This window comes from Silene latifolia, chromosome 4 (assembly GCF_048544455.1).
Source record: "Silene latifolia isolate original U9 population chromosome 4, ASM4854445v1, whole genome shotgun sequence".
Lineage (NCBI taxonomy): Eukaryota > Viridiplantae > Streptophyta > Magnoliopsida > Caryophyllales > Caryophyllaceae > Silene > Silene latifolia.
Window position 1 is genome coordinate 28,594,105 of NC_133529.1, and position 26,701 is coordinate 28,620,805.

At 38.2% G+C, this 26,701-nt stretch overlaps 2 protein-coding genes across 3 annotated transcripts; one reads left to right on the forward strand and one right to left on the reverse strand.

Annotated features, from left to right (window-relative positions):
• Positions 1–264: 264 nt before the first annotated feature.
• LOC141653353 (uncharacterized) lies at positions 265–12,838 on the reverse strand. Of its 2 annotated transcripts, XM_074461088.1 has the most exons (28): positions 12,461–12,838; positions 12,242–12,371; positions 11,614–11,729; positions 11,342–11,458; positions 10,971–11,117; positions 10,459–10,836; positions 10,204–10,361; positions 9,451–9,572; positions 9,255–9,346; positions 8,862–9,096; positions 8,669–8,729; positions 8,074–8,222; positions 7,884–7,954; positions 6,545–6,718; positions 6,372–6,443; positions 6,145–6,246; positions 5,715–5,804; positions 4,569–4,644; positions 4,398–4,491; positions 4,248–4,317; positions 3,982–4,161; positions 3,283–3,405; positions 3,118–3,201; positions 2,829–3,013; positions 2,368–2,506; positions 2,024–2,083; positions 939–1,043; positions 265–718 (listed from the first exon to the last, which is right to left on the reverse strand). In XM_074461088.1, the coding sequence occupies exons 1-28, from the start codon at positions 12,668–12,670 to the stop codon at positions 605–607; spliced, it is 3,654 nt and encodes a 1,217-aa protein (XP_074317189.1). In that variant the 5' UTR covers positions 12,671–12,838; the 3' UTR covers positions 265–604. The 2 variants fall into 2 exon arrangements, with proteins under 2 accessions (XP_074317189.1, XP_074317190.1); XM_074461089.1 differs by lacking the exons at positions 11,614–11,729; positions 12,242–12,371; positions 12,461–12,838 and having other exon boundaries at positions 10,971–11,149; positions 11,342–11,456.
• An 8,731-nt stretch (positions 12,839–21,569) lies between these two features.
• LOC141653354 (UPF0235 protein At5g63440) lies at positions 21,570–26,453 on the forward strand. The gene is made up of 7 exons (XM_074461090.1): positions 21,570–21,843; positions 22,535–22,649; positions 23,482–23,635; positions 24,773–24,869; positions 25,048–25,136; positions 25,214–25,282; positions 25,978–26,453. Exons 1-7 carry the CDS (start codon positions 21,729–21,731, stop codon positions 26,035–26,037), a joined length of 699 nt encoding a protein of 232 aa, XP_074317191.1. The 5' UTR covers positions 21,570–21,728; the 3' UTR covers positions 26,038–26,453.
• The last annotated feature ends 248 nt before the right edge of the window (positions 26,454–26,701 follow it).

The window sequence follows — 26,701 nt, forward strand, 5'->3', positions numbered from 1 at the left end:
CTCTTACATTTTGTGATGAATACCAATATACAATCAATCCATTGGTGCCTTGTTATCGAGATTTGGTGGGAACGTACCAATAAGAGCCGAGCCGCACCATTTTATAAGACTCAATACAATAATAATAATCCTGAGATTCCATATCTTGTTTAAATTTGTTTATAAGGGATGATTGAACGTTAACGAACCCCCTTTCTCATACTCGTCACCTTCACGGCTTTGATGGTATTTGTAGCTAGCACATACAATGCCAAAACAAGTTAAGATGTGAATTATGGATCGAATATATTAAAAAGATTTTAACATTTATACAACCAAAGCAAAGGTTTATCATCTTCATTCTCATCCTCAGTCACATCTACAGTTTCCTAAACTCAAGTTGCCCTTTTACACTGGGAATAAAGAAAAAGATACATCATACTCTGCCTGATATCAACCTCAGTTATACAAGATGGGGAAAAAGAATATAACAAAAGGGATGATATAATGCACCAAGAACAGGGCCAAAATTACAAGGCAAAAGACCCGATACCCGATACCCGATCACCTTGCTTCTGTTCTATGGCTATAAGATTAGAGGTTAAAAGAAACATGGAGAAATGTTTCACATGAAATAGCTAAGAGGCTTCTTCCTCCTTGAGCCCCCTTCACCATACAGTTCATTCCACTGCTGAAGTTCCGTCATATTAACTGACTCGGATGACACACTGGCACACACCTAATTCAATATTGCAACAACTCATGTCATTATAGTACTCATCAAGATTAGATAATAATATTGCTCTCTCGACTCGCAGATAGAAATTTAAAGACATAATTAGTAAATGTTGGATCAAATGCATTAACAGGTAATAGTGGGTAAGCAGAGCGATCAAGTCAGCCACATTGAGTTTGTTTGAATGGAGAATTTTGAAATGAAGTCTTGTACGTGGTCTTACCTGCTCGTGTGCATGTTTGAAATCATCCATATTCAAAGCGCGGATATCAGCGCTCGCACTCAATGCTGGAGGGGTTCTGCCTTCTGCTAACGCTGATGCACGTTCCTGCCAAATCAAACACCACCAATTGCAATAAGCACAAATTGTCTGCACTACAGTACGAATTGATAAACTGCACTTGAGATAAAAGGGGAAAAAAATGCATCCACAGAATGAAAAATGGCTAAGTAGGTAGAGGTGTATAATTGAAGGCGGGAGGTACAAGGTTCGAATCCTGGTACCGTGAAATTTTGTTAACTGGTTTTTTTTGGTTATTTGGACTTTTAGCCCAAGTGTCTACCTCTTATTATTAATCACAAAAACTTTAGGGAGACGGTCTCTCAATAGCTTTATTGAGATTTGAGAGACCTCTCACATGATGAGGGGAAGGAGTTATTTAATTTCTATTTTCCATGTTATGTCTCCCACTAATTTAGTGGGAGGCGGTCTCTCGGGAGATTATTAATATAGTAAAAATTTGTTTGAACACTAGACCTCACCCTGTCAACCAATAAACCACTTGTGTTTATTGATCATATTAGTAACATTGAATATTCCGTATATCTTATAATAAGAAATATTATTTGTCAATACCTATATAGTAAATTTATTTGAAATTTAAAGTATTTTGGAGAAAAATTCAAAGTACAACATTATTTATTAGAGAAAAAAAATCAATAGAACCAATTAATTTTTCATTTTTTTACTTCACACATAAGTTTCGGGGAAAACAATTCAAAAATACAATAATGTTTTTTAAGATGAAAATAATGTGTCGAAATTTTTTGGGTGCCTCCCTATACGAAATTCCTACGTCCGCCACTGTAATCAAGGGGCGCACATGAGGATGAACATGAAAGATAAGTGACAAGAAAGGGCTATAACCATAATGCCCACAAGTAACACAATTCACAAAAAGGACACAAGGGAAGTTTAACCATGGACGACCCGGAAAGGATACCAGAAAATTAATTACTCCGTACTAGACCGGGCGTATAAATGTATAATAAATAGATTCTCATATTCAAGCATCATTGGAACCTAACCTTCTTCTCCTTTTCTAATATTTCTCGGATAGGACAGTGTGCAGCAACCACACACAGGTTCTGCAACATAGGAAAATAGAAAGAATTTATGTATAAGACAATCGCCTAATAAGACCGAAGCATTAGATAGATACTAACCCTTCTTTTTGGATAGAGGGAAAGTGAGGGGACGCCAAGGGAGTAGAAGGGGAATGGAAGGATTCATTTTCCCTCCTACAAGCCTATCAAAATCCCTCCAACATTAGAAAGGTTTGGAGGGAAATCTCCCTTGATCCATCCCCATCCCCTCCTCTTCCCTCTTCGTTTTGTATCCAAAGGGTAAATGTTGTCAGCACTATACAGACCTTAAGGTCACTTCCAGAGTATCCGTCGGTCAAATTGGCAATTGCATCAAAATCAACATCAGGGGACAAGTCCTCTTTCGCCAATATCACTTTAAGGATCTTTGCTCTATTTGGAGCATCAGGTAAGTTGACCATCAGCCTGCAAGGAGAATGCACACAGAAAAACGTGAATAACACAACACACTAACGTACTTCTCATTATAAATGGACCAGAAGAAACCAAAGCTAGCTAAAAAAAACCCAAGTTACTCAAAACCATTTACACAGACCCGAAACAGCTGCGTGTCCAAGTGTCAGACTAGGCTAGGCTATTCTATGAAAAATGCACACATTTTTTGGGCTTAAAATGAAGTGCTCGGTTGTCATATTCATTTATGAGTATCCACTGTTGAGACGGGTACACAAAATAATATGACGAGTCGGGCTAACATACTTTAAAATGGCACCCACAGATAATTTACCTACGGGGCAGCCTTCGAATGACAGCTTCATCAAGGTCAAAAGGCCTGTTGGTGGCTGCAAGGACTAATACTCGCTCTTTATCTTTGGTCCGTAAGCCATCCCAGTTTACCATGAACTCATTTTTCATCTTACGCATAGCTTCATGTTCCCCTGGATTTTCTCTTCGTCCCAGCATACTATCAACCTAAGTACAAACAGAGTATATACGATAAAGCACGGAAATCTTTTTTTCTTTAGTGACTATGACCCAGAAGATGGAGATAACAATAAATGTCACAAGAAACTTACTTCATCAACAAAGACAACACTAGGAGAAATTTTACTGGCAAGTGAGAAAACAGCCTTTACATACTTCTCGCCCTCACCAAACCACTAATCAATGAAATAAACACCAGGTTAGATGTCACATCGAGACAGAAACCGTTACAATGCGCTGATTTGATCTGTGCTAACCTTAGATGTAATGCTCGACATCGATATATTAATGAAGTTAGCACCAGCTTCAGTGGCCACAGCCTTCGCAAGCATCGTCTTACCAGTACCAGGAGGACCAAATAATAAAATACCCTTGCAAGGCTAAAAAAAAAACACAAATACGATTCTATTAAGCAACACGAAAAAACAGTTCACTGCTCTAGATAAAACTACTCTGTAGAAGTTTACTTTCCCCCATAACTGCAGGTAATAAGTTCACAGAAAAGCATACTCATGTTATCATCATCAATAAGAACACCTAACACAAATGCCAAACAAAACAACCACAAGCAATTAAAAATTTAAAACAAGCAGGGTAAAGCCTGGGAATGACATAATCCCCAGGCAAATAAATGATCTTTGTCCACAACCAAGAAAGACACACACACATGATATAAACACCCCCCCCCCCCCCCCCAACCACCACCACCACACACACACAACAAATAAAAAGGCAACGTCTTAGCAAATTGGCGAATTATGACAGGAGGGAGATAGCAAAGAGTAAGTACTGAGTAAGTGAGTAGTACGAGATTAGAAGCAGTGTGCTTTCAAACAAGATGTTCATAGAAAAAAAAAATGAGTTGCACTACCTATGTGTGAAGCAAAACAGTACAAGTGAAAAAATAAATGATCTTGTCCACAACCAATAAATGAACAGGTTTGGAAATTACAAACCTTAGTTAGCTGGCCCTTGCAAAAAAGTTCAGGCCTCTGCAAAGGCAGCATGACCAATTCTTTCAGAGTATCCTTGACATTTTCAAGGGCTCCAATATCATCAAATGTCACTCCAATATCATTGGGTGGAATAACGTCCCCCAAAAGCCTCTTTTCAAAATCATTTTCTGTCACAACATCCTGAACATTGTGCCAATATTATTGAGATCTACAGAAAAATAAATAGCCTAATGCAGACGTAAAATTAGGTAGAGCTGAGTACGGACCTTAAGCGATTTCTTTGTGCTTTTAGACTCATTCTGGATAGCTTGTAGTATACCAATTCCATAACTGATGCTGTAAGGATCCCATAAAATTACCATTCATAAGCCAGTCCAACAAAAGAAACTATATAAAAGGTCAATGTCAGACAATACTTTTCAGTAGACAAAACAATCCTTGCTTCAGATTCAAGTAGGGAATTCTGCATCAAATGATGACTGAGGGCCCATCCCACTACTTTCTCTGCACCTGTAAAAGCAGGTTCACTCAGTGTTCTTTAAAAACTCTTCAGAACAGTTCAATGGCCTAATAAAGAACAGACATACTGTCATTAGTAAGAGTCTGGTCCTTGATGCAAAGTGTATCGAGTCCTTCACATTCCAATCGACTTCGGCTCAAAACCTGCAGATTAAGCAACAAGATAATAAGCCCAAATCATGCCCTTTTCCCCTAATAGGCCACCCACCAATATTTTTGCGGCGAAAAGCAATACAAAATGTTAGCAGTATGTAGCGGTAAATCTGAAACTTATCTCTTTCCGAAGAAAAGGATGATATTTGACAAAGAAGAGGGAGAAACATAGACTAATGGCATGGAAAATCAATTTAAATTTCAGATCTTGAGGAGATGATAAAAACTAAAACATTTGGTGAGCATTTTTAAAAATCCGGCCGCATCAATCACAAGTCCACGACCCATTATATTACACGTGTCATCGAGTCCTTCACATTCCGGTCGGATGTACGCAGTCTTACCCTTCCGTTAGAAACACAAAGAGACTGTTTCCGTATGACCCAAGATGAAAATTGCGTCGAAAACTATATCGAATGACTGTTACTTCACAATAGAAAGAAGCAGTCACTTTAGTGAGCCATTTTCCTTCACACGTGTCATGCCATAAAGGCATAAACATAAAATCCTTCATAACTTCTACAGAATACTCAAAACATCCATTTCAATTTTTCTCTTTTGGGTTTTTCTACAATGTACCCCTGTGTTTTTTCGGATTCTACAATATACCCTCGGTTTTTCAAAATCACACAAGATACTCCTAAGCTCAATAAGTAGTGTTACAAACACCCTTAATGCTAAATCTTACAATTTTAAATAGTATATTGGGCAGTTTTAGTCGATTACGCATCCAAAATACATAAATCCGTCAATACAAACCTTATTAACTCATCGACGTACAATTTTTTGTGACAATATGTAACCATTAAAAAACTCAAATTTGGATACTTAGGGTATTTAAGAACTAATCTGGAAGTTTAGGGGTATATAGGATGATTCATAAAAATCGAGGGTATATATTAGAATTTGGAAAAACACAAGGGTACACTGTAGGAAATCCCTTCTTTTTTTTTATAAGAATGGCAAAAAAAATAGTATTATCCAGACTTTAGTAAGGCTATGACACTGTCTGGAAGGAGCAAAAGTCACAAAACAAAGGCAAGCATATAAGCAGTTCTTACAGTGCGCAAGTGACTCAGATTGCTCTTCATTTTTATTGTTTCTGCATCTCGATCCAATTGATTCTTCCAGCTAGCTAGAAGTGCCTCGTCCTTCAAAATTTAGATACAAAAATCAATTATCACAAATTTACAAATCACATAAAAACATTCCCTCACAACCTCGAAGGCTCTCCTCTATGGCAGTGTACAGGGATCAAATATAAACCCTTAACTCTGTTGAAAACACAAAAGGCTGTCTCCCTGCGACCATACTGGAAATTGTGCTGGTAACAGCAACGAACAACTGCTACTTCACAATAGAAGAAGTGCAGACAGATTAACAGCAGGTCTTTGGCTCCAATAGATATGGAAAACACGTGAAGTTGCTTGTCTTCAATATAAAGTGGATAGGTAAACAGAAGGAAGCTAACACCATGCTTGCAGAACAGACCTGTGGCATATGAACTGTTACTTTATTCGGAAAGAGTTTTGTTACAAGCTTCGTTGGCCGAGGAACATCTTTCCCCTTATCATGTAATCTTCCAAAGCTATCCTGAAGAAATAATCACAAAAACATCAGTTATGTCCAACTGAATTAGCTACTGCAGTCTTCTTCACACAGTTTTCCGGAACCAATGAACTTTGGCAAGTGTTGTATATAGCTAAGAAACAACTTACAGGGAAACTCAAGTCCAAAAGAGCAGTTTGATGGCCACCAAACTTCGTGAACAGTAAACCTCCAGAATGCGACTACAAAGTAATATGGTCGATTTAAGAAAGGTGCAATTTCAAGCAGGGGCGAGATAATCAAAGAAGCGAGCGAAAAGAAAATAAATATACTAAAACAACACCTTTTCTTTACTTTTATCATTTTGAGTGTGTGAACCAATTACAACAACATTATCAGGAAGCTTCTCCAGCCTACTTTTGAAGGTTGAAAACGATTCTGAATTTCCCACAATAGACTTCTCTGCATCTTTGATATATAAAATGAAAGGGGAGCTTCTGCTTTCACTAGATACTGCCTGAAGACAATTATGTAAATGTTGAACAATACTTTTAACCATGATAGTTAAATGCCAAAAATATATGCATAGAAAAATAAGAAATATAATACCAGAGTTATCCACTCGGTGCATGTAATTATTGGGTTTATGTTTCACTGTGTAGTAGATTTTAAGAGATCAACTTTGGGCAGAATTATACGGGAGTTGGCTCAAAGAAACTGCATGCCAAAGCCTGTATTAACAAATTTTAACCAACTGCCATCACACAAGCTAAGTCTGGTATTTCAACTATCAGCCTATGCTCACTATGCAATCTCTGACCAAAGGTTTCCTCTTTATTCCTCTAACTAAAGGCAAGAAGCTTCGATAAAACAAGTGTCTCACTTATCTTTCCAGAGGTAAAATCTTCTTCAATACATAAAATATTGCTAGAGACGCCTTTATTTTCTTTTTCTTTTCTGGGTTTGTGTGTGTGTGTGGGAGATGCACATGAACAGTCATGCGGCAAGCTTCCGTCTAACATCTACTCTGAAAATGTAAGTAAAAAAATTTGTAGGTCACCCTTACACTAGGATCCAGCTACACAATAACCTCACAAATTCTCAAATCCTGCAAGGAAATCCATTAAAAACACTCCATGACTCCATGCCCCCACCGAGTTGATAAGGAAATCCATACAAGACCATACAAAATATTTGGCCTGAAATCTCCTAAGAATTTGGGTGCGCTAAGGCATATAAGCACAAACGAGAAGCGTGAAAACTGATGCTCGTTGGATGCTCAGATACTCAAACGATTCTGAATGCCCTGGCAACATATTTTAGCACACCAAGTGTGGTCATACATTGATCGATTTTTTTTTACAAGTTAGAACTCATTGATAGCTTCTTCAGAGACCAAAAATAGACCTTGAGGTCAGCAGAATCACAGATGTAAACATTTGAATTGGAAACCAACATAAAACAAACAAAGCTAAAAATCCTAAATTAACATGGAAATGACAGTGGAATTACTTTATCATCTTAACAATAAAAAAAAAAGTAATCACCTTCTAGGATACTGGATATGAATAAGTAGACGTTAGAAGAATTAACATTGATACGTCGTCAAAATAAGATTGCATTACCCAAAAAAAAAAACTGTGAGAACTTTTATAATAAAAAAAAAAAAAAACAAATAATACCTCGAATAGTGTATTTATCAGTAACTTGTCCAGTTCCTCCATGCCGGCATTCTCCAAACGGAGATCGTGGACTAAAGAGAAGGAATCATACGGCATTCAATACTATGACATGAAAAAGACTTAAAAGTGAAAAAAAAAAACATTAATCACCCATATCTGAATTTTAATATAAGAACTTGGCAAGACTTACTGTTGCAAAAAAAACCATGATCCAATTCACACAAGTGGCCAAGATCAACACCACCCGGAATGGGCTTGTCAAATCTTACACCAACCTTTGAAAGTGGATTATCCTCGAAAGGTAAGACGACCTTGCCACGCATTCCAATAGTTGGGCCCCTAAACAAAAAGTAACAAGATATAGATGAGGTGCATGCGTGCTCTAAGAATCCAAAAGCACCATTAACAAACTTAAGCGATAGAAAATCACCAAAAAGAGCCATGGCTCATGCGTAATAGCACAAGAAGTTATTATGCAACAAATCTTTGATGCATTTACAGATTTCCCGATGACAAGGACAGAGGTTGTGGTAGCATTATGATACAATATCTGAATGGCTACTCAGTCATACAAATATCAATCAATATATCTAATATCATGATTCATTCCCTCTCTACAAAGTGAGCAGCAATTTATTCATGGCGTCTGAAAAAATTGACAAGTCATGCAGAAAAAAAAATACTGAAACAAAACAAGGGAACTAAGATTGTCAGACAAGTTACTTAAATAATCCACTTCTCATGTTTTTTTTTTAAAAAAAAAATTACCAATGAAATGTCCCTACCTCGAAGGGGATGTTGCTAGATGTAAACCGGCTGAAGTTGGCATGAATCTCACTTTGTCACCTACACTTTCAATATTGGTAAGTACAACATTTATGTATTAAAAAATAAATTAGATAAAAGGATAGAACACGTGGAGAATAACAAGCTACAAGAGCTTTTCCTGCAAGAAAGTTTTCACAAGATCAGGCTCACCTAATTTAAATACGTGATTCTTCGATGAGCTAAAAGAATATGGTGTGATTTCAAGCTTGGGATGCACATCTACATAAGGTGAATGCATATTTGAAGAAGCAGGTGCATCTGCCTCATCAATAGAACAAGGACTTTTGTCTGCTTCCATTGCACCACGGCTTTGTTTGGCAAAGCAGCTCGGTTTTTCAGCAACAAGACTATCTTTTGAGAGTTCTGCTACTTTTGCTGACAAAGCCTAAACGTGAAAAATCTGACTTAAAGCTGACCAGATGCTATCACACATTTAAGTATACTCAATTGCATGGAATTTTTTAATCATTTGTATTGCACTTAGTTACAATATTCTACAGGCTAGAAAATACAATTAAAAATTAATGAAGTTGCAAGTCTTACACCCAAAATGGAGTGGCTGTCAAATACAAGCAGTTTTGCCCCAAAATATCTGGCTAGAGCTTTCACCAGTATCTCCTGGTAAATTTCAGAACCTGCAGTCCCAGGGAACAAAAAAAAAGGCTTTGCCAGTGAGATTTAAAAGGGGTTCTTAAAAATGAAGGAACCACTGGTGAGATGTTATGAATCTCCCACTCACCAGACGGGCCGGAAAGTAAAATCCTAGGATTAACAGTAGGCAGCCCTGACGCGTATTTGGCATGCTCACTATGCTTCAGATGTATATAGGATGCTGCAATCAGCACACTTTTTGTATTTTCACTGGAGAGTGCAAAGACAATACAAAGTCAGAGAACTGTTAGGCATTGCAGTAGTAAAATACAAAGAAACACTAGACCAGATATATCTAACTAAATCAATTTCCAAGGTGTGAATTTAAACAAGCTATAAAGCGGTGCCCAAGTGAACAGGCTCGAAGACACCCTTTTAACGACTACTAACTTTATCAAATCCAACTGGTCACCGGCCAGCCTAGCCTTGATTGGTATATAGGCAACCAATATATCTCACTTATAGCATAAAGATCTTTTAGCAACGACATAGATTACCAATCTAGTCTACTAATGTATTCCTGTTCTGTGGTGGAGACACCAAGTTTCTTCCTAAGAAAATCAATGAAGACTAGGTCACTATGACAATGTTTATGTCTTGAAATTAGCTAACAACGTCCAAGCCAAGAGATAACTGATAGGCCGTTTTGTTTTCAGATTTAATACATTATGATTTTGATGATTCTCGTAAGAAATATCATGATGCTCACTAAATTGACCGCATAAGGTCATTGAGCTGACAAATTGGTCATTAGCGTCTTTACTCAGACAATGACCAAAATAAGAATCCCTTGATCCCAATCATAAAAGCAACAGCGCATGGAAGCATGCAAGGTCCTGACCTCAAATAATATGGGAAGTCATCAAATGAAACTTCCACAGTATTGCCATCCACGATTCCAGCATGGATATCTTCTTTAAAAGCTGCGCATCTGAGAGAAGCGCCAGATGTTGAAGCAGGTTGTGAATTTCTCGTCCATTCCTTTCTTTCTTCCAAGGCCTGCCAGCCGAGAGATAAATTAGCATGATTTTTCAATAAGAACCTTCAGAAACTTCCATTGATAACCTCAAAGACTCATAAAATTCACAACAATTACATTGCTGGAGTCTAAGCAGTCTGCATTAGAACCAAGGGGAAGGCTCTTGCACGTCACTCCAAGATCTACTGCATTATCGCATTCTCCCTTTGGTGTTGAATCACCTTCCGTTCCATCAACCTCGACCTCCAAACCATCCTGAACAACAGCATGGGTAGAATGCTCACTGTTGTGGTGCGACTTGGTGCTCAGACCCCAGCGAGTCAAATCTGGTCTCAAGTTTGAAAGAGAGGCTAATATAGTAGCCCCGGTCACAGCAGAATGATCTCCTGATCTCTTCTCACCCGGTAAATATTTCCCGACTGGACCTTGAACCTCAGCATTCCCCATTGGCAAAGGTGCCTTAGCAGTAACATCCAAGACAAGTTGTTGGAAAATCTGCATAATACGGAGCAAAATCGATATCAACAACAGAAACATGATATTCCTACCAGCATAATATGCCTCCTGCTACAAAGGCCAATGAAATAAATGCGAAAAGGAAGAAGACTAGAGGAGTTTAGAGAGGATACATAAGCATGACTTCCAACTACTCCCAAGACTACTTCATCCCCGGAATGCAGAAGACGGGTTGTGTTCTTCTTCACTGACATTCCATTGACCGAAACAGTCCCCTTGCTTCCTGTGCTTTCAAGCACAGCAACAATGCAGCCATCACGCTGATAATACCAGCAAACAATGAGAACTCTTACTGCAAATAAATTAGACACACTTAATTTACGAAAGAAAAAAAAAACAGCTACCAAAAACAACTGTACGAAGTAGCAATGCAATAACTCAACAACCACGGCAGAAATCAGTTCTCCCTCACACAAAGTAGAGACTCTTCTAGTTACAGGCCGACAAGACGAAAATCATGAAACGCAGAAGCAAATAACAATACCTGACTATGCCTTATCTTGCACAAAGTCCCACTCAATGTCTGATCTTTTAACACCAAGTTACAATGCCTACTCGAACCGATTGTGTACTCTGGTGATGAAATAGTTATAGACGCATTCTGAAACACCATCATAGCTGGTAAGAATAAATTCCAGCTAATTTCACGCAAATTATTATTAACAAGAAAATTATAATTCCCTGATCATATTCATCTGAAGAACACCTTTAACGGAAACAATCAAAACCAACATGAACGTAAAAACGAGATCACACCTGAGTATACTGCGACAACAGCCTACACCAAGGCGTCGATGACGAGAAACACAATGACTGCAACTGATAATTCCTCAATGGAGATATCGACACTCCTCGCGGAAGCCCTTTTTCGACTAATAACATCAAAAAAATCATCATAATTCCAATTCGTAAAATAAAATAATTTTCTTTTTAGTTTTAAGAAAAAACAAACAGAGAGATTTTTTCTACCGTGTATCCCCAAGTTTAGTCGAATTCTAACATATACCCTGGTTTTTTGTTAGTACCTAGTATACCCCCTAAACTCATGAGTTTCGAAATACACACAAGTACTCCGTATCATAATTCGGGAAGGGGGTGTTAAGGGTCAAATTCTGTCAAAAGAAAAGTTATTTATTGATGATTAAATAATGATTATATTTAAAGGTTCCACAAATTCTTGATGAGTAATAATCACCTAAAATCGCCTATACAACATTTAAAAGAGCGGAATTTGAGCATTCGGCATTTAGGTTATCTGAAGAACTTCTATTGGGCATGAGTATATTCAAGAACAACGGGTATCTTAGAATTCGAAAAAACACGTCGTGTACATCATAGAAAACCCAAAGGAGCAAAAAAAAAAAAAAACAGCTGACAGACTAACCATCAGGAATCGGAGCCGAAACCGGAGTATCCACTGCCGCCGCACCACCTCCGTCAACATCCGGCGAAGGATCAACTGTCGGCGACACGCTCATTTCTTTCGAATTTTCGGCACTACCGCCATTTTCAGCCTAAAATACATCAAAAGATCCGTTAACTCATCTCGTAATTCAAAAAAGAGACGTAATTTTTTGAATTAAAAAGAGCAAAAAGAAAGAACCTTTAATCGTTTAGGAGAAGGAGGCTTGTCGTCGGCAGATGAAAAAGACCTTTTAGCGGTGGCGGGGGTGGTGACGGTGGTTGCGGCGGTGGTGGTGCCGGCGGAGGTAGTGTTGCTGGTGCTGCTAGTGCTGTTGTTGGTGGGAGTGGCGGCGGAGGTTGTGGTGGTGGTGTTGGAGGAGAGAGATCCACTACGTCTGGTGGAGACCATGACTAAGGTTAGAGAGAGTCCAGTGGTTTAGTTGTGTTAATTTTGACTTTGATTTTTGATTTTGGATTTTGTGTGTTGCTGTGTTTTATGACTCTTATCCCCCCTAGCTTTGCTGATTAGAGAGAGAAGGGGGAAGCGGAAGGATGGAACTTGGAAGATCGTAATGATAATATTAAGTTAACGGTAATCAGTCGATTTTAACTAGTTTAGTCAGTAAAGTCATAAGAAGTGTTACTTAAATTTATGATTAGGTTGATCTCATAGTATATTTTGCGGTGTTTTTATGAAAAGGTAAATGGTTGCCTAGAAGTTTGCTTCATTATTGAGGCAGATAATGAAAATGAATTGACAATTGAGATATGTTTGGGTTGTATTTTAGTTCTTTAATACTTCGTACTTATTTCAGTTTTATAAGTTCAGTTTAGTTTAATTCAAAGAGTTTCGGTTCAACTTAATGTTACCTTGGATCAATTCTATTAGTAAACAACGTGGAGTTATCCCCCCTAGCTTTGCTGATTAGAGAAAGAAGGGGGAAGCGGAAGGATGGAACTTGGAAGATCGTAATGATAAAATTAAGTTAACGGTAATCAGTCGATTTTAACTAGTTTAGTCGGTAAAGTCATGAGACGTGTTACTTAAATTTATGATTGGGTTGATCTCATAGTATATTTTGCGGTGTTTTTATGAAAAGGTAAATGGTTGCCTAGAAGTTCGCTTCATTATTGAGGCAGATAATGACAATGAATTGACAATTGAGATATGTTTGGGTTGTATTTTAGTTCTTTAATACTTCGTACTTATTTCGGTTTTATAAGTTCAGTTTAGTTTAATTCAAAGAGTTTCGCTTCAACATAATGTTACCTTAGATCAATTCTATTAGTAAACAACATGAAGTAGCCCTAAAATTTGAGCTAGCAGCTTGCCATTACAAGAGGGAAAATCAACTAGCTTGGTTGAAACTCATGGGGATCTACCACTCTTAATATTGGAGACAAAATTGATAATAGGACCGCACAAATTGGTTGAGGGAGTAAGTTTATTCACTACTACAAAATACTAAATACACATTGGACTTTTTTAGCAATGGACATCAGATTCACAAGCGATGTTAAGTTGACTGATGTCCATTATAAGACTAATAGACATCGGACTTAAGTCTGATGTACATTGATCATTAGACATTAGACTTTAAAAAAATCTAATATCTATATGACATATAGACATCAGCCTTTTTGGAAGTCCGATGTCCATTCCTTGCCATAGGCATTAGATATCTAAATAGTCTGATGTCTATTGTAAAATATAAACATCGGTTTTTTATAAAAATCTGATGTTTATAATTATTAGTTTTTATAAAAAAAAATATATATATTAATATATTATTACCCAGCACATTACTACTACACATGATCATAAATGCAAAAGATGATTCAATAATCAACAAATATGTTTATACAGTCAATCGATTATCTGAAGTCAATTACTAAAGATCCAAAATTCCAAATATATTAAGACAACTAACCTATCAACAAAAATAGAAACCAAGTTATAACATAACTCGATGTAAAAAAAAAAAAAAAAAAAAAGGTCCTCGGCCAAATGGCGGCAAGTAGTACTCCTGATTTTGCATAGTAGATCTTCATTAGCAAATAAATCGGCATAGCCCTCCCATAAGCCTTACTGCCTTAACCTGTCCAAATTATGAAGGTAATTAGAATTCTCGAGACACTAATAGGAAATATGACTGGATGTACAAAAGTATAAAATTTATTGACACATTTAGGATTAGGATCAACAACGTACAGTTCAGTTACAATACGGATGAACCATCTATTAAAAGCTCAAACATGTCATCTAATTCAACATCACATCCTGCGATTCAATTCCGCAATATAGAGAAATGAAAGAAATTGGGCTAAGATAGCACACAGAAGACAAAAGAACAATAATTAGACCTAATGTTATGGTAATGGCAGAATAACATTTATAGTCTTTAATGAAGCTAAGTCGCCAGACATCCGTTATAAGCAGCTCACCTGCGATGGAGCCATGAGCTTCAACAGCTTCAAGTCTACCCATTGAATGCTCAGCAACACTACTACTATCCAACCAAAGGAAAATCCATCTCCCTTCATTGAACAAGAGGTTAAGGATTAATAAATTAGGATTCTGATCAGGTTTCCTAAGCACTCAAGAGGTAGTCAGGGGCCAATAGACCACGATTGCTGAACCGATGTCCAAAGTCAAGAGCCTATATGGCCAATACTTGGTCCAAGACAGCAGTTGATTAATTAATCCAAAGAAGACATGTAATACTCAAATTAGAATCGGCCAATTGATACAAATGAATTGTCTAAAATGGACATTTATGTTAAAAAATAATACTCATGTCGGATTATGCACGCTGCCTTTATGGTACAGTGGCACTCCTGACATTAGGGGCCTAGGGTTATTGATCATGTTATATATATTCATTTAACGAAAATAATGTTTACAATATGACATGTTGTACAAGTGCTGGAGTATATAACAAACCTTGTGGCGTAACAAAGCACTGTTATGCCCAGGGAAGACATCGAACACTCTGGGTTTATCCTCTTAAGTACTGGCAACTTGGTAAAACTGGAGTCTAAATGCGTAATCATTTCCTATCGAATTGACAACTTCCCTGGCCAGTAAAAACAATAAAATCAATCTTGAATTAGTTGAAAGCCAGTTGAGATCAATTCGACTATTACCAATGACAATTTGAGAACATTCTGCTAAGTTGAACGCACATCACAGTAACTCCGTTAAATTAATATAACAGCAAACTTCAGAAATACATACACAGATAAAAAGAGAATTAAGCATTTAAAATCACCCTGAGTGTGTTGGAACGCATATCAGTAGCGTCAAATTTGATATCTTGATGAATGATAAGAGTTCATTCCAAATCAATTTATGAAGTCAATCAAACACTAGTTGAATGTAGATTCATGCTTTTGCCCAATATTGAACTCAATTTAAATCATGCAGATAAAACCAAGTATTTCAAACAAGTATCTATCAAAACTTAAAGTTATTGTTAGAATTAGTTACCAAAAAAAGTGAACATAAATCAAATAATTAAGGAAAGTAAAGAAACCTGAGATGATAAAAGGGGAAAAAGGGACCTGAAGTTGTCCATTGGGAAAGGACCCCGTGTTGAACATTGTAGGTGACATCAGCTTTTTGAGCCATCGTCGACGGAGAAAGACCCAAAATCAATCAATGATAATAATAATTATTAGAGTTTGAGTATAAAACCCTAGATCGACCATGGCGATGAGTATAAAAAGGGGGAATAATGATATGAAGTGTAATACCCGTCCTTTTAGGGACCCGTTCACCGGCGTTGACTGGCCTTAGACACCGATCTTGACCTTAGGAAACTTTACGAGTGATGACTTGTGACGTAGTGAGCTGTAGTTGGTGTGTTACTCGATCTAGTTGAGGCTACTCGATCGAGTAACTTGGGAGCTCGATCGAGTAGAGGTCACTCGATCGAGTAAGTTGGTTACTCAATCGAGTAACGGGTTTGCAGCGGGAAATTATAACTCGATAATCGTGAAACCCCAAATCATTTTCGCACCTTCTTCCTAAACCTAGATGTCGTCACCTCTCTTCTCCTTCACCATAATCTTTCTCTTGAGGTCCTTGAGGATGCTTACACCATGGGGATGGGTTGCTTGGGTCGGGTAGCGGTCTTGACGCCGGATTGCTATGTATAGGTATGTTATCGTCATCATCATCGTCATCGTTGTTTTCAGCTAGGTTGGTAGTAATAGTGATAGATGGTTGTATTGTTGGTATAGGTGATTTGCTTGGTTGATTGGTATCTTTTGATTGGACGCGGGATCGCTGCGGTTCGCTAAAGGTAGGTTCGCTTACTCAGTACTGTTGATTGTCTAGAGAGTCTGTTGATGTTGTTTGGTTGGTTTAGTGTCAGTATTCATGATTGGTTGTGGTAGTTGGTTGGACTTGTGTTGTTTTGATAATCGTTGTTGTGGTACATCTGATTGTGATTGTTTATCTGTGGTTCTCGAGGTGCGCCCTCGGCTGAGCGGAATCACTTGCGGGAGTGGCTTCACGCCCGTAGTTCGCCCTCTGTGGAACCCGCCACGGGAGGGGATGTGCACATTAATGGACATGGGTTTGTCGCTCGGATAGATGAGCGGGGCTTAGGTGGGAACGGTTGCGGTCCCCCACTGGCAGGACTGGTCCGGTGGACAGTCAGTGATGGTGGTTGGTTGGAGGAGATATGATGTGTGTGTTGTTGTACTTATATTGTGTCTGTTTTTGTATGTTTGCTCCCTCAGTTGCTGACCTTGTGTGGTTTTATTTTGTTGTTTGTTTCTGTTGTGTCTGCCGTGATCCACTATGGTGAGCAGTCAGTCTGAGCAGGTTGTGGTTTGGATCATAGCTGGGTGCTTGACGGGATGAGTCTATCACGAGTCATGACAGAAGTAGTTCACGTAGCTGATAGTGGTTTTGAGTTGTATCTTTTATATCGTTAGTTTTGTTAATCGCTTGTAATATAGCTTAAACGTTCTTTTATCGACATTTGATTATTACTGTACTCGGGCAACCGAGATGGTAACGCCCTTATAATGCAAGATACTACACAATATGCCGATTACCGACTCATCCAATCGTCTCAATCAATATCATGTTACAATGCAAATACCGCTAAAATACGACTCACATGACCATTCAAACATATATTGAAACTGAGTAGGATTAACCTACTTTTTAGCATACTCCGTAAGCAATCCGGCTAATAATAATCTTCCACAAAAACCGTCACCTAAATATAATAATTAAATATATTTACTTACTAACTAATCTAATTAAATTAAATACGAAATTAAATAAATAAATAAAACCCGTCTTAAGCTATTCAAAACCCGTCTTAAGACTCAGTCAACTCTCAACACCCACCACCGTGGACTGCCACCCAGCCACGGTGGACCGTGACCCATGCCCAGTACCGAAAGGCACCCCTAGGCTGTCACACCCCCATACTCTAAGTGCCTTACCAAGACCACTCAGGTATAAAGATGTCACCATCTCGGTTTCCCGAGGCAATGATAATCATAAGACAATAACGAAACAACATTTAAATAGTTCAAGTTTAGTGAATGAAATACAATCCAAAACCAAACACCCAAAATACGGGTTACAAGTTCCCAAAGCAACTGTCTAAACAACTAAATGAAATGTCTGATAAACTACTCATGCTACAGCGGAAGACTCTATCATCTGAAGGTGACACATCCCAGCTATCTCATGTATCTCGACTCATACCTGCTCAACAACTGCTCACCATTCCCGAATGGATCACCACAATTTTTAAAACAATAAACGGGGTCAATATTAATCACACAATTAATATAACTCAACAATACGACAAACAATACAGCTTAACCGTCACAGATATACTCCGAACTCCATCATCAACTCCACAATACTAACTACACACTAAAGTGTGTAGCCCTGCCAGAGTACCTATCGCAACAGGTTACTCCTCGCCGCCAGTGGGGGACCGCAGCCGTTCCCACCTAAGCCACGCTCATCTCCGTCGAGCGATAAACCCAAATCTATTAATGTGCACATCCCTTCTGTGGCGGGTTTCACAGAAGGCGAATAATGGGCGTGAAGCCACTCCCGCAAGTGACTCCACTCGGCCCAGGGGACGCACCCAGAAGAACACAGACAGATACAATCAACCACAACTACTATCAACAATCAAAACCAACAACCGCCACAATACTCGTATGATAATATACAACAATCACAAAACACAACCAACACATCATGTGACTAATACTGAGTAGGGAAACCCTACACGGAATGCAATCTGATCGATTCGGACGGTCTCAACAAATTTGTTATCAAAAGGCCTCCTCTACGAATCCTCTTCCTAACATACGATCATACAATTACTAACAATCACAAAAGACAACAAAACCCCCAAACTCCTAAATTAGGGTTTAACCAACTTTAACAAAATACCATAAAAACAGTACGTAGATCTTACCCTCGACGCAAGGATCACAAGAATGCAAAGAAAGATGAATTCTGACCTCTAAAGCTCCGGGATTTGTCAATAATGCGATGGATGCGAAGTACGTAGGTTGCAATCTCTTTTCAAAGTAATTAGGTTTGTAAAAAGTGTTTTATGAAAGTGACGGAAAGGTTTAAATATTAATTCGCATTATTAACAAAACCCGACAAAACACTACCCGTAAACCGGGCTACTCGATCGAGTAACAGACGTACTCGATCGAGTGCCGCCTACTCGATCGAGTACCAAAGCTACTCGATCGAGTACCCTACAGGTCAGAAACTGTTTTAAACTGCAAAACACCCTTACTCGACAGAGTAAGGCCCACTCGATAGAGTACCCAGAGACTCATAAAACTGTAGTATTACATAGGCCGGGCCCAACCACCACCAACCACCTACGACACAACCACACACAACCAACTACATTCTAAACACTCGACATACACACACACCAAACACCGCTAAAACCACCACCAAGGCGCTCCCCCATTGCCCCCACTTGGCCACGGTGGTCACGGCCACCGCCTGGGACCAACACGTCACCACACGACCACCACAAGGCACGACAACAGCAATAACAAACACGACACAACAACAGCCCGTACACTTCCCTTTTAGCACCTATTTCCGCCATCTATAGCCACCCAAACCACCAGCCACGACCCCCACTCAACTCCCCTCTCAACCCTCGACACAACTACCCCAAAACCAACCCAAGTCAGCCACGGTAAGAAGGGTAAAAACTCGTCTCAAGACGGTCACACAACAACAACTAAAACGACTATAAAAGCATCGGTCAAACCCGATTTGGGTGGTCAATGGGGTCAAGGGGGTGGTCAACGACGGTCTATGGCAAGTCAAGGTCAAGGCGGGTTAATTAAAATAATATATAAACTAGTATGAGACGGTTTTACCTTACGATCCCAAGGCGGAGGGCAACATCTCCACTTTCTCTTCCTTTTTCTCTCTTCTCTCTCCTCTCATGTTTTATGTGGATTTTATGAGATTTTGTGAGGATAATGGTGGGTGGATAAGGTAGGGTGAAATATATAAGATGGGTAGAAGTTTCTAGCAACCGTCACAATTACTACCGTCTCGAGTTAATTATTATCGTATATTATTATTACCAAATTATTATTATTATTATTATTATTATTATTATTATTATTATTATTTTTTATTATTATTATTATTATTATTATTATTATTATTATTATTATTATTATTATTATTATTATTATTATTATTATTATTATTATTATTATTATTATTATTAGGGTAAATTGATAACTTATACCTAATATAACACGATTTTTCAAAATTTATACCTAGGATAATTTTCTTTCAAAACTTATACCCAAAATCCTCATTTCCTTCATACCCAATACCAAATCTCGCGAACTGAACATTTTACCCTTACTAATTACCCATCACCAACCTTTTACCCCTACATTAACACATTGCCTCCACATTAATTAAGTCACTAACCTCTCATATCCACCACATACACCTCATTACTATTACCACCACTCATTTCCTCCGATCCCCCGCCGTCACCACCACTGGAATCAGCTGCCGCCGCAAGTGCCCTCCCGCCGGCGTCATTGCCCCATATGTCCTCCCGACAGCCCTCTTAGCGCCGCCCGATATACCGTCGAACCCCCAAACTCTAACTGTCACCTGCTACCCAAGAAATCCGTCCCTTACCATTTACCAACGAAAATCCCTCCCCCCACATTCATGACATCAGATTTGACGTTTTTAAGGTTGGTGAAGGGGTTTAGGTGGTGGAACAAGCATAGTAAGTGGGGGTAAGGGTATAAAATGGTGATGTCAATTGGGTTTGTTGAGGATAAAAAATTATAATATATTGGACAATCTGATGAGAAAAGTTTCCCTAATAACAATTGGGAAGACTTGATTGGAATCTAGCCGCTTGTCTCTTTTGTGAAGATGTTTCGTGTTATTGGCCTAAGTTGAAGTGTTGGGATGTCGGACATGTAACATGTAGCCACGATGAAGGGTTAAAGTTGACCATCCCATACCATTTTTCATGAGACCGATTGTTTATTGATATATGGTAGGTAACTGATTTCAATGTAAAATATAGACGGGAGTTGGTGTTTAATGGGGTGGCACTAGGAGGGCCCGCCGACAGGAGGACACTTGCGATGATAGTTTGACACCGGAGATGGTGCCGACAGGGGGGTGAAGGTGGGTAGTGGTGATGGTGGTGGGGTTTATGTGGTGGATATGAGAAGTTAGGATTAATGTTGGGAGAAAAGGTGGTGATGGTAATTAGTAAGGGCAAAACCGTCAATTCAGGTCTGTTTTAGAGATTTGGTATTGTGAAAAAAAAAAAAAATAAGATTTTTGGTATAAGTTCTGAAAGAAAATTATCTTTAGGTATAAGACTTGAAAAAGTGTATTATACAATTATACTAGGTATAAGTTATCAATTTACCCTTATTATTATATTATTCCGTCTCATACATAATTCGTATAAAATACAATATAATATTATTTATATAATTATAAAATACGGGGTATTACATCATGTCCAACTCTTTCGAGGTGTTTTAAAAGCTGTTGGTTTTAACTTATCTCTCTCATTCAAAAGAATGATCCTCTTATCACAGAGGATCAATCTATCTAGTTTTTTTTTTTTTTAAAAAAAATGAAAAAAAAAACAAAATATTTTACCGGTATGTAAAATGGAAAGGAACGAAATAATTAACCTTTTCTTAGTTTTGCTAATTTGGTATTTTGGGACTTTTTAAGTGTAAACCCATAAAAACCGATCCAACCAACTTGTAACTGTTCGAATAACCCGTTTATCAAGCTTACCACCAATCGCCCACTTGGGAGTTGGGACCGGATCATAACTTCACAAGTACTAGTAGGCGTAGCGGGTTGCTATTAAAAGCGTAGGGAGGTGGTGGTAAGTCTGGTAAGTCTTGGAATAGAGATGCCGAAGAGAACGACGCACACGTACTCGAGCGAAGACGCTGCGCCCGACGGACCCGACTCTGAACTATTCGTTTACTACTGCAAACACTGTTCTTCTCATGTCCTCATCACTGGTTGGTTACCCCTTTTCCCCAATTTTACTTATTTCTTCAATACATTACTCCTGTTACGTCTATTCAATTGTTTAGGTTTTACCTCCTCCGTCTCAGTCAATTTTTTATTTTTTTATTCAATAAATAAATAATTGGGACGGAGGGAGTGCTTCTGAGTAGTTTTGAAGAGACAAGCTAAAGATTGAAGTATTCAACCTAGTTCTTCGCCTTACCCTTACGTTGAATCTTGGATTTGATCATGTAAAATCATAGAATAAAAAGTTGCAAATTTATAAGCTTTGGATTGGTTTTTCTATCAATTATTCGCGTTTTGAGGCGTAGTTAGAACCGGTTTGGAATTTACTTGCAAACGAGTTGACGCTTAGTTTCATAAATCATACGAGTAATAAGCTGTTTCAAATAAAGTTGTCCTTTGCCCTTTCATTTGTTTACCTTTGATTAAAAATATCTCCCATGAAAAATAAACAAGTGATGAAGTTGCTTGTCTAGGTGGGATTTAAGATTAGAATTAGAATGTTCATTCAGAGTGATTGTTTTCATCTTTCTTCTTTTTCTTCTTAAGTGTCAATATGATTAATGCCACAAATTATGTCTTGATAATTAGAAATTAATATACAATGTAGTCTTTGTCTTTGTAGCATTCTGCAATGTTCCCAGATTATAAATTTTACTAAAATTTGTTTCCCGTAAGATACCCAGTTGCAGAAATTGCCAAAGAGAAAAACTGACAAGGCTTATGTGCTGGACAAACAGAAGCATTTAGCTAGGCTGCACATCAGTGAAGCAGGAAAGGTCCTGCTGAAACGGTATGGTTATCACGTTCATACTACCCTTTTATTTAGTTCTTCGCACCCCTCTCTGACTATGGCTTTCTTTTTTAATATTGCTTGTCTGATTTTGATTCTCAAATACATTTAATATGTAATAGATTGAAACCTAACAACAATGGCTCCTGCAAATTGCGGGGTACAGGGAGGTTGGATGTATGCAACTTTACCCTTATGTGAGCAACACAAAGAGGCTATTTACAAAGGACCCAAGATATAAATTGCGTTGATAATTTTATCGAATGACTGCTACCTCACAATAAGAAGAACTCACAACCACTTAGAGCCATTTTGGTTTATTTAATCCTAATCTAGAACCAAAGAGGAGGGAGTCTTTGGCTCCATTGGAATTGGAAACAGGCTGAAACCTAACCTATTAGTAACAAATTTTGGTAGGGGGAGTGGATCAAAACTGTTTCTTGCATAGAGTTTTGAGTTTTCGAACACAGGATTCTTCTATGCATGATCCATACATGTCATTGTTTGCATGTGAAAATATAAAACATCTCATTGACTAATTTTTTCTCCAAATCCTTCCTATGTTGGAGGTATTTTGATTTATCTTGGAGGAAGGGCATTATATCCCTCCATTCCCCCCCCCCCCCCTAGTTCCCAACCAAACAAAAGAAATTGTATTACTCCCCTTCTCTTCATCAAATAAAGGCTATAGAATTGGATTTTTGACGTTACCAATAATTGTGCTGTTTTTCTTCTTGTTAATTCGCAGTATATGAGCAATTGAGCATGTCGTCCTTCCTTGTGTTTAATCATTTCCCCCCTTTTCCTATGTTGTTTGCTTGTTTTTTCCCAGAGGTGAAGGAAAGCTGGAAAAACAATTTAGAATGAATTGCTTAGGCTGTGGGCTGTTTGTTTGCTATAGAGCTGAAGACGATTTGGAACATGCGTCTTTTGTTTACATAATTGATGGCGCACTCAGCACTGTTGCAGCTGAAACAAACCCACAGGTAAATGAGAAATAAAATATTTTTCCTACTGTCTGATGCAGCGCACTTTTAAATTCTTCTAACTACGATTTCGCACACTCGTTGGCACCATCAAGCTCTTTGCAACTGCTTTTATGCGTATATTCTGATTGTAATTCCTCTGATACACACCCAAAATTATGCAACCTTGTCATCAGTGATCACAATCGCCTAAATATTACTTCCTCCGTTTTTCTGTTTGCTTCCCACTTTCTTTTTTGTGAAGTTTTTTTCTTTTCTTCCCACTTCTATTACTTTCCTCTTTTGGCAACTTTTTGATGGCTTTTTACAGAAGTGTCCTAATGACTTCCTAGTAATTACAACAAATGCCATTACAAAATCAAACCTCATTTCATAAAAAAAATAAAAAATCAAATCTGATTATCTCACCACTCTCTGCGGTCCAACTGAGCACCACCGACTCTTACCCCCAGACACCACATTGGCCACAACACCCCACCTCAACCAATTTGGCGACTCCACACCCCCACAACCCCGACGGCTTCTCAAACCCCACCTTTCTTTTTCTTGCCTCAGATCTGAACTGGAGTTTCTGCCTCCTACGCTGAAAAGTCACCTTCTACTCTTGCGCCGACGTAAGATGAACTCGAAGGTGGCGTAGTGGTTGTGAGAGGTTTTAGGTGTGCGGTTTCAGAGGTGGTATGGTATGCAGTAGGTTAGTTACGGAAAGATACGTGGTTGTATAGGATCGTCGGAGAAATGTTTTACTGGTCGGTGGCGCTTGGTAGTGCGCTTGATGGCGGTGAGAGTGGCCGATGGTCTATGGCGGTGATTGTCTTGGTGGGTTTGTGGTTGGTGTTATTGAGTTGGTCCATGGTGAAGAGGGAGTTGCTGTGAGGATAGTGGTTGGAGGGTAAAGAAGTAAAGTTACTTCTTTTGTTAAAAAGCTTGACAAGTCAAATGGGAAAATAAAAAAACGGAGGAAGTAATAATAAACTAATAATGCAGTACTACATTTCTCTCTGAGTAACACATGCCTGAAAATTGTGTTATCGCACCAGAGATGTTTTTCGAACATGGATGTGTATTTGTTATTGCTACTTCATGTATTTCTGCACTTCTTATTAAATGTTGCCTTCTGATTTCCTGATTATTCAGGATGCCCCTGTGCCACCATGCATATTACAGTTGGAAGGGGGGCTTGTTCAGGTTGCGATTGAAGTCGAAGACCGTGCACCACGTTCAGCAATTACAAGTGAAGTACACTGTTTCATTCTGTCACCCTTTACTTTTTTGGTGGTGTCTCGTGCTTTAGCATTGCTGGTCGTTTATCGGAGCATGTTTACCGTTCGGGGTCATTTGTATATGTTAATTTAGAATTTTTAGTACAAATCAGCATATATGATTGCTAACTGTTGATCTGTTGGTTGCAGGAGTTAATGCAGATGATGTTCGAGTAGCTGTTGCTGCACCTGCTGCACGCGGAGAAGCCAATACCGAGCTTCTGGAATATATGGGAAAGGTATACAATTTTTTTTGTTATAATATTTGGCAAGTCTTAAATTATGGACAGTTCGTTTAAGTGATGCTTTTGGTCAGGTGCTGGGTCTTAGATTGAGCCAAATGACTCTTCAGAGAGGTTGGAACAATAAATCGAAGCTTCTTGTGGTTAGTAAACCGTTCTATTATTCTCATGCTTTGGAATTTGTTGTTTAATTTGCAATAGACGTTACATGGCTTCATTACAGTAGTGGTGCGCTAAATTGATGGTGATGGTGGTGTGAGCCATGTTACTTTGAGTCTTTGACGCTTCATTTTGGCTACGTGTCACTTGTCTGACATAACACTCCTTTTGACATGATACTTGCACCTCGTTTTAGGCCAGAAAAAAAAAAACATCAATATTTACCCAAAACAGGAGGTTCTTGTTCTCCTGGCATTTGCAGGCTACTATGAGTAACATAGGGTATCTTGGTATGAGCATTAACATTGGAACGAGCAAAGATCCTCTCCATTTCATTCTCTCCATTTCTTGTCCATTTCCTCTCACATTACAATATAATATTACACCTCTTTTTCTATTGCATTTTTCCTTTATTTATCGATTGAAAACATGGACCGTTAGATCGGCATGAGATGAAATCTTGACCCTTGATAAAAAATGGACCCTCCATTTCTTTTGGAAAATGGAGAGAATCCTAATTGCATTGGAACCTATTGTCCCATCCCATGTAGTAACTAGGTCTTGATTTTGGGTAAATATCTTTCGAGCACAAGGATTGGCATTGAAACCTATTCTCTTGTTATAGTAAATGGCCTTTTTAAGATACCTCGTCTTATCTTAAACTAACGACGTAAAACAGGTGGAAGATCTCACAGCAAGGCAAGTATATGAGAAACTTTTGGAAGCTGTTCATCCATGAGCTAACCAGGACTGCGGTGTATGATGATGTCAATTGTACAATATAAACTTATTTCATAGCTGGGATTCCTGGGAGGTATTCATGACTAATCATGAGTCATGAGTGTATCCTTTTTTACTCGAGTGTGATACAGTGCTTTTCACTAGGTTCTTGCTCTAATTCAAGTTCAATACTTTGTCTGATTACTAAATGTATTCTGTATCTATCTAATCATCACAAATTGACGTCATTAATGCTTGATTTAAGGTTTTCATTCCTTTTTTGGCACCTTAAATACAGTCCTTATTTATCATTTTCCTTTACCTAAATACCCTTCTATAACTTCTTTTATTCTACCATGTTTTAGTGAGGGGTACATATGTTTTCAATCAATGGTTATATACTAATTTAGTGTTAAATTATTTTGCACGAGACCAATTCTCCACACTACTTGTGATTACGTTTGCTTGTGTTTATTACTAAAGATCTCATAAATACGGTGAATTTGATGGAAAGAAATAACAGCTTTCTATAAATTCATATTCAAAATTTATTTTCAACAATTCTTGATTAGGAGTTGAGAATGAAACCAATTTTATTTCCAAACCAAAGATCTAGTACAATAGATCCATATGAAAAATAAATTAATCGGCTTGTTTATTTCTTAGGCAAAAGTTATGATCAG

Excerpts from the sequence above, each read along its gene's own strand:
- LOC141653353 (XM_074461088.1), bottom strand. The coding sequence starts at position 12,670 with ATGGTCTCCACCAGACGTAGTGGATCTCTCTCCTCCAACACCACCACC. Across the intron at positions 11,730-12,241 it reads TTCGGCTCCGATTCCTGATG|TCGAAAAAGGGCTTCCGCGA; the intron begins GTTAGTCTGTCA and ends TGATGTTATTAG. Across the intron at positions 10,837-10,970 it reads TAGTTGGAAGTCATGCTTAT|ATTTTCCAACAACTTGTCTT; the intron begins GTATCCTCTCTA and ends CGTATTATGCAG.
- LOC141653354 (XM_074461090.1), top strand. The coding sequence starts at position 21,729 with ATGCCGAAGAGAACGACGCACACGTACTCGAGCGAAGACGCTGCGCCC. Across the intron at positions 23,636-24,772 it reads CAGCTGAAACAAACCCACAG|GATGCCCCTGTGCCACCATG; the intron begins GTAAATGAGAAA and ends CTGATTATTCAG. Across the intron at positions 25,137-25,213 it reads TTCTGGAATATATGGGAAAG|GTGCTGGGTCTTAGATTGAG; the intron begins GTATACAATTTT and ends GCTTTTGGTCAG.